The sequence below is a fragment of the Glycine soja genome, chromosome 11 (assembly GCF_004193775.1).
Source record: "Glycine soja cultivar W05 chromosome 11, ASM419377v2, whole genome shotgun sequence".
Taxonomy (NCBI): domain Eukaryota; kingdom Viridiplantae; phylum Streptophyta; class Magnoliopsida; order Fabales; family Fabaceae; genus Glycine; species Glycine soja.
This window is the reverse complement of record NC_041012.1, coordinates 2,790,710-2,803,975: the sequence shown is the minus strand read 5'-3', so window position 1 is coordinate 2,803,975 and position 13,266 is coordinate 2,790,710. Positions and strand designations below refer to the sequence as shown.

Below are 13,266 nucleotides of genomic sequence, written 5' to 3'. Positions count from 1 at the left end.
ATCATTTACCAGTATCAATTATCAATCATTAACAAATTTTGGTATGTAATAAAGCCCTATCTACTCGTAGCTCCATTTTATGCAACAATCACATATAAATGCCACTCCTTATCTTTGGTGTGAACAAGGATGTCCAAATCTTCAGTTAGCTTCTTTTGAAGTAAACTTTACTTTTTCTTTTTGAATAATGTCTTTTTCTTGCACAGAGTTCTGATCAAACCTCCTCAGCGTACTCGATAGTTGATACTCCGGACTAAGAATTTACAGCACAACAATAATGAATAATAAAATGCTTTTACGTTTCAAGAAAGCTTGTTTGTTGTGGTGATTTTGCTTGGACTAAGGTAGAGGCTGAGTTCAGTTAATGGAGTTTTTAACATTGATGACAACTGCACATGCTTCCTTCCCTCTTGTCTCTTGTTTTTATTTTATTTTATATAATTCAATTTGAACTCTTCTTTTTTTTCCTTGCGTAACTCTTTATTATATTTGGCCTCCTTGGACTTTTTAAGGTGATAATGTGTTATAAAACCAAAACAAGACCATATCCGTTTCCTTATTTTTTTCTTCAATTCTCTTGTATACAGTTTTGGTCTGTGATTTGTTGCTTTGGTGAGAGAGTGGATATGGACGAACGGTACGAGACTTTGAAGGAGCTTGGTTCAGGGAACTTCGGAGTGGCAAGGTTGGCCAAAGACAAGGAGACAGGAGAACTTGTTGCCATCAAATACATAGAAAGGGGAAAAAAGGTTCAGTGTTCATGAAATTTAGGAAATATTTAATGATATTCATCTTTCCTTGAGAAATCTCAAATTGACTTCTCCAGATTCCTCTTCTGCTTTGCATTCTGAATTTGGTTTGCGTGTCATTTGTGAAAACTCTAGTCACCTCAATTTCCAGATATGATCAATTGCCTTATCCTTTGCTGATCTCATTGTGCTGGAAAATATCTATAAGTTTTGTCAATAACTAATTTCTATCGAGGAACCACACTAATCACGTAGTAAAGCTGATGTGTGATAGATTCATTTTTTTTTGTGATGATAGGAAATAATCAGAGTTTTTTTTCGATTGTGTTATTTATCAAGCCAAATTAGCTTACATCATCATATGTGCAGCACTATTGTTTAGAACTTTATTAAGCTTAATTAGCTTATGCCGCCTGATCCTTCCTTGTTTTGCACAATGAAGTAGAGCAACCTCATAATTTGTTTTCTAATAATTTCTCTAATTCTTGCAAATTCCTTCTCATGCTCCATTCTTCTGAGTGTGTTACGTTTGTGGTATCAGATTGATGCGAATGTTCAAAGGGAGATAGTTAACCACCGATCTTTAAGGCATCCAAATATTATCAGGTTCAAAGAGGTGAAGAGTTTGTTTCTATACTTAAACTGTTCTTTGAGTGTGATTTTTTCTAGATATGGAATTGGTCAATGAATTTTCTTAGTAGTTATCTGTATTTTTTGGTTCTTACAGCTCTCAAAAAGCAAAACTGTGCAGTTCATTGGATGTTATTGTTGATTCATAAAGAAATCCAGGTGTAACTCAATGGCTTCTGCAATGAGTTATTACCGTTGGCATTAATATGTCAAAACTCAAAAGCTATAGGGTGTGTAGTGTAGCTGTAGCCTACTATCTTGTGAGATTATTACTACAAGAAATATGGTCACCATAAATTGCATTTTCTGTTTTCATATTATGTGTTGAGGATAAACTGTCCAACATGAATCTGTTAGGTGAACACTTAGCTTTTGCTCAGTTGGTCACAAAGGCTCTAATGCCATGTCAAGAATCAGCCATTCCAAAAACTTAAGTTGTCTCGTGAAAACTCACCAATGGTTTTGTATCTAACACTACGCAAACAGGGTTGCAAACTATCATGCTTATTTTCTTCAGGAATTATTGCCAGTAATGTACTTTAGTTCGAACATGTCTGCAGAAATCAAATAGTTCTGTTCCTTCGAAAAGATAGGGAAAATAAAAAAAATACTCCATTTAGGTTTCATGCATTTTAATGTTGTGATGAGCATGTCCTTTCTTTTGTGTGGGCTAAAGATTGAACAAATAAGACGTGTTCTATTGAGAGCTTTCTGAAGTTATATACACATTCTGGAAGTCAGATCTTTTCTGCAGGTATTTCTGACCCCTACTCATTTAGCTATTGTCCTTGAGTATGCTGCTGGTGGCGAACTCTTCGAGAGGATATGCAATGCTGGTCGATTGAGTGAAGATGAGGTTGGTTGTGTGTGTGTGTGTAATATCCCTCTATATGACTGTATGTATAAATTATCAAGTGATGGCTTTTATGAATTCCCTATTTTGCAGGCAAGATTTTTCTTTCAGCAACTAATATCTGGAGTTAGCTATTGTCATTCCATGGTACATATGCATTCAGAATTTTGTTGTTGTTAATTTAAAAGCCCTTTGTAATGTCATCTTATGTCTCCTACTGCAGCAAATATGTCATAGAGATCTGAAATTGGAAAACACTCTACTGGACGGAAATCCAGCTCCTAGACTTAAAATTTGTGACTTTGGTTTCTCCAAGGTTAATAACATCTCACAAAAAATGAACCTTTATGAAGTAATCCTTTCATATATTTGTTTGTTGACTATCCTATTTAATTTATTATTCAATTTCAGTCTGCTTTGCTGCACTCTCAACCTAAATCAACTGTTGGAACTCCTGCATACATTGCTCCAGAAGTTTTGTCGCGAAAGGAATATGATGGAAAGGTATTGTGATTTGTGCTTAATAATTTTGTCAAGTGAAACTCACAGTATCACATCAAGTAAATAATTCATAACATCGTCAACAAATGCTCAATTAATTTTGCAAATCGACAATTCTGTAGGTTGCCGATGTTTGGTCGTGTGGTGTGACACTTTATGTCATGTTAGTTGGAGCATACCCATTTGAAGATCCAGAAGATCCTAAAAATTTCAGAAAGAGTATTGGGGTGAACTCTTACTTGACTTAAAAGAGATCTTTTATGATTAATATCTTTGATCCATAGCAGCAAGTTTAAACTCTGATTCTCTCGTTGGCAGAGAATTATGAGTGTTCAATATGCCATACCCGACTACGTACGTGTCTCTAAGGAGTGTAGGCATCTTATATCTCGTATTTTTGTTGCCAATCCTGCCAAGGTAAGTATTATTAAGATATACAAAACTAAAAATTGCATACACCACAGTCGTTAGGGAGTGTCTTCAAGGAGAAATTACAAATAGTCTTAGACTAGTCGTGTTTACGGTCTCGATCAATTTTTACGTGACACGAAATTGAGTGTTTCAATTATGAAAAAGAATTAATGACACTTGATCATATGTTGTGTGAAAATTAGTTGTAACCATAATAGTCCTTGATCATGTAATAATTTCTTGTATTTAAGTAGGTTTGTTTCTTGTACACTGAGAATCCCCTTGTGTTTTTCAACTTACTATTTCTCATCATTGTTAAAGAGGATCAACATCTCGGAGATAAAACAGCACCTTTGGTTTAGGAAGAACTTGCCAAGAGAGATAATTGAGGCTGAAAGAAGGGGTTACGAGGAAACACAAAAGGACCAACCAAGCCAAAGTGTGGAAGAAATCATGCAGATCATTCAAGAAGCAAGGACAAAAATCCACACTGGTGAGCAAGCTGGCACAGGAACTTCGGATGTTGTGCGTGGTGATGAGGCTAATGAGGAAGTTGATATTAATGACCACTTTGCCAAATACCTAACCCTTGATTAATTTGTGGTTGGCTAAATTCCCTCTCTCTCTATATATATATTGTTTACCGAAGCTAGTGTGCATTCTTCGTGTGTATGATATAGAGTTGAATGAGACACAACACTTCATCGAATTTGAAAGTTGGGCTATTTTGTTTATCAATTATAATAAGAATTAATTTTTGTTGTTTAGATAAGTTTACTGAAAAACAGTGTTAAGATAATTAGTTTCATTTGAATGGAAAAAGCTTATTAGCTTCTATACCGTACAAGAGTATGAAAACGGCTGAAAAAAATCAGCTGTTGAAAAATAATAATAAATTTCATATTTTCATATAAAAAAACAGCTATTTTAGAAGAAAAAAACTTTTCTAAATTTCAGCTGTGTTTTCAAATAACTTTGTTATTTTGCAAACATTTTTTATTATAAAAAAATAGTTGAAATAAGAGATTATAATCTTTTCCAAACATAATCCTTGTTTACAAAAATATATTTTGTGAGAACTTAATACATTTTCCTTATCCAATAATGAGCTTCATCTAGCGTATAATAACTCATAAATTTTTATTAGTATAAAAAAACTCATAATTTATAAATAAATTTAATTTATTTATATCATTAGTTGACTGACATTTATCATTCTGAGTATTTAGCATGTTGGAATTAGTTTATTTTAAGACAAAAAGACTCTTCATCAAAAGTTGATTGAGAGTTTTTAAAAAACTAAAAATTATTAATTTACCAAACATGTTAGCCATTACATTAAGGATTAATTTGGTTTCTTATTAACTAAAGATCAGATAGAAAACACATGAAAACCTTGATTAAAGTAATCATAAAATTATAGTTTTCTCTCATTTAACATATGTTAAATTATACCTTCTATAATTTTCAATATATGATTTGGTCTAGTTCTCCATTTTACATATACTTTTTTTATCAATTGAACTAGATTTAAATTTTTTTTTTCCATAACATATTCACTAAAAATATCATAAAAATAATTTTATTTATTAAAATATAAAAATAAAAATAAATGTATGTAAAATTAAAAATTAAACTGAAATTGTGATTTTTTTTAAAACAAGAAACCAAAATTTCAAATTAAAAATGATAGATGGACCATTGGAATTTAGTCTTTAATATAATGCCCATCTCCAAATTTTTTATTTGAGTTGCGAAAACTTGAACAGATATTAATGGTTTATATATATATATATTGGTGAATTCACGTGAATGTGAATTTATATAAGACTCTCAATGTAAAAATAGAACGTATTATCAATTGAATTATAGTAGTATAGTAGTATTATTCGTCTGACAATATATTTCATTATGATAGTTTAATTTCTGTATCGCAGCCTATTTGTTCAATTAATCTCTTGGGCTAATAATGGAGCTCAATTATTCCACCACTTTCTTCTGGATTTCTTAATTTTTGGTTGCATAGCATGCGATTCGAAATCGAACCAAAAAAACAAAACATCAAGTTCAAGTCAAATATTGGAAATAATTTAAGTCCTATATCCAACTAATCCTACATTAAAATATATAACTGAAGGACAATCCTCATCCCTTAAACTAGTTTTTGGGTTGATTTAGACATAAATAAAGGACAATTCTTATCCCTTAAACTAATTTTTGAGTTAATTTAGACACAAGTGAAGGATAATCCTCAACCTTTAAATTAGCTTGACTTAGACTTTTCATATTGAAACACTTCTATCTAAAAAGTCTGAACTCAAAACATCCCATTTCCATTTCCAACTCTGTTTCACTCTTTCTTCAATTCAACACTTCTCCGAATCATTATGATATGATCACTCTCTTTCTTGTGTATCCCACTTTTATTCTGAGGTCAACGGTCTTTGAATCTTCCTTACTCAATTGTGTGTGCAACCTTATCAAATGGGTCGGAGGAACAATGAACCAAACTCCATTCTTTCACACCGTTTGATCCTCCCATTGGTGTGTTTCGCTTCGTGCGGTTTGGTCTACGCGTTCCTCTCTGCGGTGCTCACAAACAGCAGAAACAGAGTTTCAGAGTTTCAGAGGTTAGTTGAAGATGGCGTGGCGTCGGAGAATGATGGAGGGTGCTGTAGAGGGATTGAAAATTTGGAGCTTTGGGGTGCAGCAGTGAAGTGGGGTTCCGAGTTCAAATTCAACAGTTCTGAAGGGTGCTGCAACGCGTGCAAATCCATGTGTTCTGGGAAAGATGGGCCTTGTCTGTGTGATACTTGGGTCTTTTGTGGGGATCGTAAGGCCTGTGGATCCAAGTTCGGTGAGGTAAGTAAAGTTTGTTACTTTTCACTTTTGCTGATTTAGCAGTTGCTTATGTTTGAAGATCTCCCATTTGGGTTGATCTTTTTGGATTCATTCTTTCTATTTAGAGTTGACCTTGAACTTTAGGCTCTCCTGGACTAACTTCGGCATAAGAACTCATAAGAGAAAATATAAAAAAAGTAAAATGAAGTGAGCTTCTCTGTAAGTTAAAGGGTGCTGCTAACTAGTGCACATGAATAAATAAAAAGTTTATATTATTTGAGTTGTATTGGAAATCACAGAGAAGAGTATACTATTACATTTTCCAATGGAAAATTTCCATTTTTGATTCTTAACCAGTGCCCTAAGTTAAAATCAACTTATCACATGGAAAAGTTAAATGAGAAAACTTTTATAAAAGTTAAAGTGCACAGCTTTCGTAGTATCAAATGGGAGAACTTCTATAAAAGTAATTTTTTTATGAAAATTTTGACATGGAACTTGGAAGTCAGCATAATAGCATTTGATTTCGTTGGTTCAGTGTTGGTTGAAGAAACAGAAGGACAGCTTAGCACCTGAACGGCAAGAAGGAGCGCCTCAGGGGGAAGTGATTGGTTGGACTTCTGGTCTTATCTTTGGGAAAGGAGAGGTAAGAGAGAAGTTTGGTTTTTCTGAACGATCATTTTTATTTATTTACTAAAATGCTGCTTGTCAATTATAATGCAAATTGACGGACATTGTGTTGGATTAGTGGTTACAAGGAATTAGTGGCATGATTTAATGTTCTTGCTCAGATGGCTTAGAAATGCATCTTGAACCTGAAACAAAGTTGTCAAATGTTGTCTTTAAGTGGGTTCTGATGCTAGTTATCTCCAAAATACATGTTTTTCTGTTAAACTGTAGCATGCTTTGTTTGTTTTCTACTTCAACAATTTAGTTGATTCTGTGCTGTGATATGTACTATATGGATCTAATTGAAGTAGTGAAGGTTGGTTGACTCAGGCAAACAGATTCAGTAGATGGGCATAGATAGTTGTAATAATTGGACTCTAGGAATGGGGATTTGTGTTTCACTCTGGTGGGGGAGAAACCCTTGCTTGCAGCCACCTATCATGTTGTTCACATAAGCTATTGTTATCTATGTTACTGTTCTTTGACTTTGACATGACACATACTAATTTTGTGTAGATATGTCTTAAGCCTTTGAGGTTTGGGGGGGGGGGGGGATCTGAGATTGAATTATATAGTGTATTCATGACAGCACCCAATAAACATTTACTGTGCTTCTAAATCTTAAATTCTATAACTAAGAAGCCAGTTATTTTGCACAATCCCTTGAGAGATGAACCGTGAGATATATAACCTAAAATCCAAGTTTGATAGAGAGAGTACATAAGCAGAGCACCAACTTTGACATCTGTCATGTGATTAATTGAATCTTTGACCAATTACCAATGCTGTAAAATTGTGTCTTCTCTTGCCATTGATAGTTATATATCTTGGTCTCTCCCACCTCTTTATGATGTTTTACCTATTTGGAATTTTATCAACTTTTGAAGGGCTATCTTATTTATCAGTACTCACTCTAATTCAACTATTTTCAGGGTATTATTGGACTGGAAACTGAATATGGAACTCTTCATATTAAAGTAAGTGCTCAAGTTCTCAGGACCTCTAAAATATCAATGCTTTGATGTTGCAGTTACACCAATGACATGTTTGTGAAAAGTTAGGTATTTGTATATTATTTATAGAAGCACATGGGTACATTTCAATAAAAAAAAGAGTTCTAGAGGCAAATAGAATTCTTGCCAATAATAGTATACTGCATGGTCAGGATGCAACCTACATCTGTGTTTGAGTTTCTATAATCTATATTTGTTTGGCCTCCTTGTCCTATGGAACCACTAAATCTCTTATTGTATGTTTCTTTATTTTCAATAGTAGAACATGAAAGTGATGAAACCATTACTTGAATACAGATTATTCATGAGAAATATGCACCATGGAGATACCTCAGAATGATCAGTTAATAATAAATTCTTCAGTCTTGTTCAACGTTGTATTTGGTTGGTTATGGCAATATTTTGGTATGGATTTTGCATGCCTTCGACTCATACGTTCTATGTTCTAACAAATATGATCAGATCATTGAACCTTTACTGCATAATTATGGAGAACTTCACAATTTTAATAGATCATAGAGAAGATGGAGTGTTCCTAAGATGTCTTTCTTTTCTGATATATTTAAATAATTATGCAGAGGCTTCATTGACTATTAAACAAGATGCTCATGGTTTCTGACATTCTGTGACTTCTGTCAAGCTTTGATGTCAGCTCTGCTTACTGCATTTTATTTTTCTGTTAATATCCGATGCATCTTGACTGGGTCTTGTTTCTGCTTACACTAAGAATCTATTCTACTTTGTATTTTGAAATTGCATAGTCATGAGTGAGGACTATGTTTAACTCTGGGAGATTCTTTGTTGGGTGCAGCTTTTACCTGACTGTGCCCCACACTCTGTTGCCTACATTCTAGAATTGTTAGCTTTGCACCATTGTGCTGGCTGCCAATTTTACCGTGCAGAGAGTCGAGGTCAATCATGGGATTCAGAAGGAAACCATATAAAAAATGTAAGATTTATTTTCCCATCTGATGTATGATTGGACACACATTTACATCTGTATCAATATGCAGTTATCTGTGCAAATTGTTTTATGAATTTCTGCATTAAAATCTTATTCTCATGCATCAGTTACTTTTTTTTTGCAATTCTGTATTATACTAGATCTTATCATTGATAGCTATACTCATTCATTTGACATAATATTTTTCTTGTTTTCTCTCAGCTATTTGAGATCCTTCTTATAACCATAGAATATAGATTATCATCAATATAAACAGCATGCATATTGTTTACAGATAACAAATCCAAAACTTACCAAATATAATGGAATTATGATACTTGATTCATGTTGAAGCAATTCAATCAATATGTCTCAGGATTTTCATAGATCAAGTACAAGTATGAACCTTGTTTGCACTTTTGCATAAATGAAGAGTTAACCCTTGAGGAACAGACATTTTATAATCGTCCAAGGCTACAGAAAGTGTCCCTATTTATTTTGCTAAAATGAGTTCCAATGTCCCCTCCAGCTCTCCTTTATATATTTTCAATAAATTGGCAATCCCTTGTGAGATTTATTTCTTCCTCTCGAATTTCTCTCCTATTCTTTGTTCTCATATGGAGTAGGTGATAACTGAGGTGTTTACTTCCTATTTTATGCTAGAAATCCCGATACATTTTTACTTGGCTTTAATTTTATTGTCAAAAATATAAACTGTCAATCCCCCTTAAATTTATTTATTTTAGTTCCTACATTTAACAAAATTATGAGTTTTGAGCCCCTCACCACTTACTAGAAACTTAAAAGCACATTGATCAACACGTGAGGAATCCTCCCTTAAAAGCTACAATCAAGACTCAAGAGGAGAGAATCAAGCCACTTAAGTATTCCACGGAGCATCTCATACTACTCTATGCAGAACTTTGATACCCCATAAATACCCAAGTCTCTACCAAACATAAAATTTTATCCTTTTCTCTTCATATTGGAAGACATTTTTTTTTTTGCCAAACAAAATTATGACTTGAGGTTAGAAAATATTATTGCGCATCAAGCTGAGGCCATTGTCATTCACATATTATTCCCAAAATGAATTTATTTGCATATTCAGAGTAGCATTTTCAGTGTAACTGTGCAAGCAAATAGCAATAATGTTTATAGTGTTGGATTGTAGTAACAATAAATAAATGGTCCTCATTTTGCAGGCTGCTTTTGGTCCCCCTTATGCATTAATTCAAGGGACACTGGAAGCACAAGGCACAGCATTCAATAATCTTCCGGTGGAAGATTGTCCAACCCTTAGAAGGGGTTCAGTTGCTTGGATTGGTTCTGGCCCTGAATTCTTCATTAGCCTAGCTGACCATTCTGAGTGGAAACATGAATACACTGTCTTTGGTTCTATTCTTCCAGAAGACATGCATATAGCTGAGAAAATTGCTACACTCCCCACAATACCCGATGTGTGGAACAGTGTTAACGTGACCGTTTTGGAAAAACCCATTCCCTTGTTGCTCCGAAGAATCCAGAAAAGTCACGTAGATGAAATGTGAAACAAACTGTGCATCCATGCAATGAAATGGTGCATCCATGTAGATTGCAATTCTTTTGGTTTCAAATCTTATAGTTAACGTTTGCTGTAACTTCTCTTTTTCCTTTTTGGGTAAACTATTTCTTCTTCTTCTTGTTCTTCTTCTTATTACACCCCCCCTTTTTTGGATTATTGTTTGTTGTAATTTCAAGCAATGAATTTTATTTTGAGAAGGGCTTATAAGAGAGGGAATACAAAGCTTTTATGTTGCTGGAAGAATTCTTACGAACAGAACAATGATCATATCTGAGGACATTTATAACAATGCTGCATAAAAATTGCATAAGCATTATATCACATTTCAATTAGTTCAATTTGTTATTCTTATTGCAGCTCAATCTACCTCATTTTCTGCTGCATGGCATGAACTAGGATAGTTTGAGAGAAGATATGCAAGCGCCTGAGAGGAAAAACTGAATTAGGTGGAAAGATGGAATTTGGTTAAATGTGGCTCACATACTAGTAGAAACCAATTGAACTATAACAAACAGACTATGGTTATAAAAAGATAACCCTAACCATAAATTTTACATATAATACATGTGACATTGAGAATTGAGAAGAATTGATTCCAATATTTTACTAAAACTATGCTAACCAAACTACATTTACATTACTTTTTTGCCCAAAATTGCACTCTTAATTATGATAATAGTAAGCCATTAGCAACAGCTAAAATAACACAAAGCTGGAGCTGCTATCGGAATCAGATTCGTCTTGTTGTGGTGATTTAGGTGCCAAGGTGAGCCATGTCATGGATTCAGCTGGCTTATTAAGGGCTGCCATGTGATTGCTTGTTTGATATGGTGCTCTGGCAGCAATTCTGCAGAAACATTAACAATACATAAATCAATTGATCCAAAGCAGTATAGTTAAACAAAAAAGGCAAAATGTATTGCAGGCCCTCAAGATTTATAAAAATGGTGATTTTAGCTACTGTATTTTTGAAATATGGTACATTTTATACTTGACCCTATACTTCAATTTCGAAATAAGCAGAGACCAAATACCAAATCCCCCACATATTAGAAAATACAAAGACCAAAATGTAGAAGAAAACTTGAAGGTATACTTTTGTTAATGTATCATGACTCAGCCTACTTACCTATCCTTTCTTTTCTCCAAGAACCGATGAAGTGAAGCTTTCCTAGCCAATGGTAGATCTGAACAAAAAGGAACACAAAGCGCGATGGATCAGAAATACATAAACCGACACACAAATCTCTCATCATCTTCTGAATAAACATCAGAGATCCAAAAAAATTACCACAAATAACAGGTTTGGATGGTGCTTGAGGGTGGTCTTGAACCGAATTGTTGGCACTGGTTGGAATGATATTCATAAGAAAAGGAAATGGTCTAGTGGGATTAGCAGAAGTTGTAGCAGGGAAAGTGTTAGCATAATCGTTCTGGTTTTGAGACATTCCCTTGCCGGCAAAAGACAAGATGTCCTTGGCTTTTTTAGCTTGAATATCATCGAAGACAAGAACTTGGCCACCATAGAAGATTGTCAGCTGTGAACCTCTAGCATCCTTGGTCACAACACTGCACAACATAGAAGGAATTGATCTTCTATGTTAATTAAAAGCAAAAAAAGCCATAAAGTCATGGACTTTAAGAACAAAATTAAAGAATGGTACCTGGAATTTCCCATGTTTGGAATCTCTTCTACAAAGAGATAAGGAGGATAAGAAACTTGTTGAGAGAGTGACTTGGAAGTTCTCATGTTCCATGGATTCATCTTGCTGTATTACAAACAACTCAGCTGAAGAAGAAGGGTGTGTGTGAGAGACTGAAGAGAGAGCACAAGAGATGTGAGTGTGATGAGATGATATCGATGATTGAACCTTATATTCATTTTTGTAACTACAAATTGTCACAAAGACGTGGAATTAAAGCACGAGGAACACATGGTTGTAGTTTTATGTTAATTTTTTGGGTTTTTTAACTCTTCAGTTTTCAAGGACAGCTGCATCTGGTGCAAAGAGGTGACAGGTCAGCTGGTATTGTCAGGTCAACTTGCTTTGTTACATCGATTATTGGTCGATGTCTTTGTCTGGTTTCTTTAGTTTTGAAAATTCCACAACGTGTTATTTGCTTCTCTTAGAAACACCAAAAGAAGACTATCCCTCGGGGCCCTCCCAAAAGATGTAATGTCATATTAGTACTACCATTTTTTTTCACGTGCTTTTTAGGTGTGCTCGCACGTTGGTTAAGCTTGGTAACATCTTTTGTACGGTTTTTTAAAATTTAGGTAAGATATAGACATTCAAAAGTTTAGGCAATTAAAAAGGCACAAATTAGTTTAAAGTTACAGACTAACACAAATTTTCAAATCACACACACATAATTATTTTTTATTCGACCCAAAAAAATTAATTATTTTTCAGTTAAACTATTCACTATTCCTAAATTTTGAGTTTTACATAAAGATTTAGTTTTGGACCTTGCTGTTAAACGGTTCTGTTGTTAGCATTGCCATAAAAACTTTCAGGCGACATATATCTGTTGCAATTTTTTTTGCTAGGTGTAAGAACGTAAAAAAAAAACGCACTTGAAAAACTTTTTATAGTGATTTTATTTTATACTTAGAAAGTTTTTGTAACACTTTTGCATTATTAAAAAGTTTTGTAGTGGGCATCGCCACCACATTATCTAATAGTATAGTATTAATGACGGCGACTAAAATTTTCTCATATAATAATTAAAACTTAAAATAAGGTTAGTTATAGGAACAAGTGAATAGCTTAACCTAATTATTTTTATTTTATTTTTCTTCAAAAAAAAAAAGCTTAACCTTATTTTTGATACATTTTCTTACAAGAAATGTGTTGGTGAGTTACGGCATGGTGGAATAGCCAGATATTTTATGTCGGTCCTAATCAAGAAAAATTATAGAGGGAGTTTGATTATACACGTTTTGCTCGTACCATGCAAGCCATATAAAAATATTGTAGCAAAGGGCCCAGCGACATGATTAACTCCTTCAAAGAAAGCATACCTTTTGAACTTAAAAATTCATCATTTGCGGTAAATACTTAATTGTAGTTTTTATCATATGATTAATT

The 13,266-nt window shown here is 33.8% G+C and overlaps 3 protein-coding genes across 7 annotated transcripts; 2 read left to right on the top strand and 1 right to left on the bottom strand.

The window, feature by feature from the left end:
- Positions 1-3,916, top strand: LOC114372953 (serine/threonine-protein kinase SRK2A-like). Of its 4 annotated transcripts, none has more exons than XM_028330523.1 (10): positions 1-41; positions 588-749; positions 1,291-1,365; positions 2,134-2,235; positions 2,326-2,379; positions 2,456-2,548; positions 2,644-2,736; positions 2,856-2,960; positions 3,052-3,150; positions 3,466-3,916. In XM_028330523.1, the coding sequence occupies exons 2-10, from the start codon at positions 627-629 to the stop codon at positions 3,739-3,741; spliced, it is 1,020 nt and encodes a 339-aa protein (XP_028186324.1). In that variant the 5' UTR covers positions 1-41; positions 588-626; the 3' UTR covers positions 3,742-3,916. The 4 variants fall into 4 exon arrangements, with proteins under 4 accessions (XP_028186324.1, XP_028186322.1, XP_028186323.1 ...); XM_028330521.1 differs by lacking the exon at positions 1-41 and adding an exon at positions 52-160; XM_028330522.1 differs by lacking the exon at positions 1-41 and adding an exon at positions 167-344.
- A 1,507-nt stretch (positions 3,917-5,423) lies between these two features.
- Positions 5,424-10,484, top strand: LOC114372954. Its single transcript, XM_028330525.1, has 5 exons — positions 5,424-6,006; positions 6,524-6,631; positions 7,587-7,631; positions 8,479-8,616; positions 9,816-10,484. The coding sequence occupies exons 1-5, from the start codon at positions 5,629-5,631 to the stop codon at positions 10,158-10,160; spliced, it is 1,014 nt and encodes a 337-aa protein (XP_028186326.1). The 5' UTR covers positions 5,424-5,628; the 3' UTR covers positions 10,161-10,484.
- Positions 10,485-10,616: 132 nt separating this feature from the next.
- LOC114372955 (protein TIFY 10a-like) lies at positions 10,617-12,041 on the bottom strand. Of its 2 annotated transcripts, XM_028330527.1 has the most exons (4): positions 11,839-12,037; positions 11,466-11,743; positions 11,304-11,361; positions 10,617-11,021 (listed from the first exon to the last, which is right to left on the bottom strand). In XM_028330527.1, exons 1-4 carry the CDS (start codon positions 11,937-11,939, stop codon positions 10,871-10,873), a joined length of 588 nt encoding a protein of 195 aa, XP_028186328.1. In that variant the 5' UTR covers positions 11,940-12,037; the 3' UTR covers positions 10,617-10,870. The 2 variants fall into 2 exon arrangements, with proteins under 2 accessions (XP_028186328.1, XP_028186327.1); XM_028330526.1 differs by having other exon boundaries at positions 10,896-11,021; positions 11,304-11,743; positions 11,839-12,041.
- Between the last annotated feature and the right edge of the window lie 1,225 nt (positions 12,042-13,266).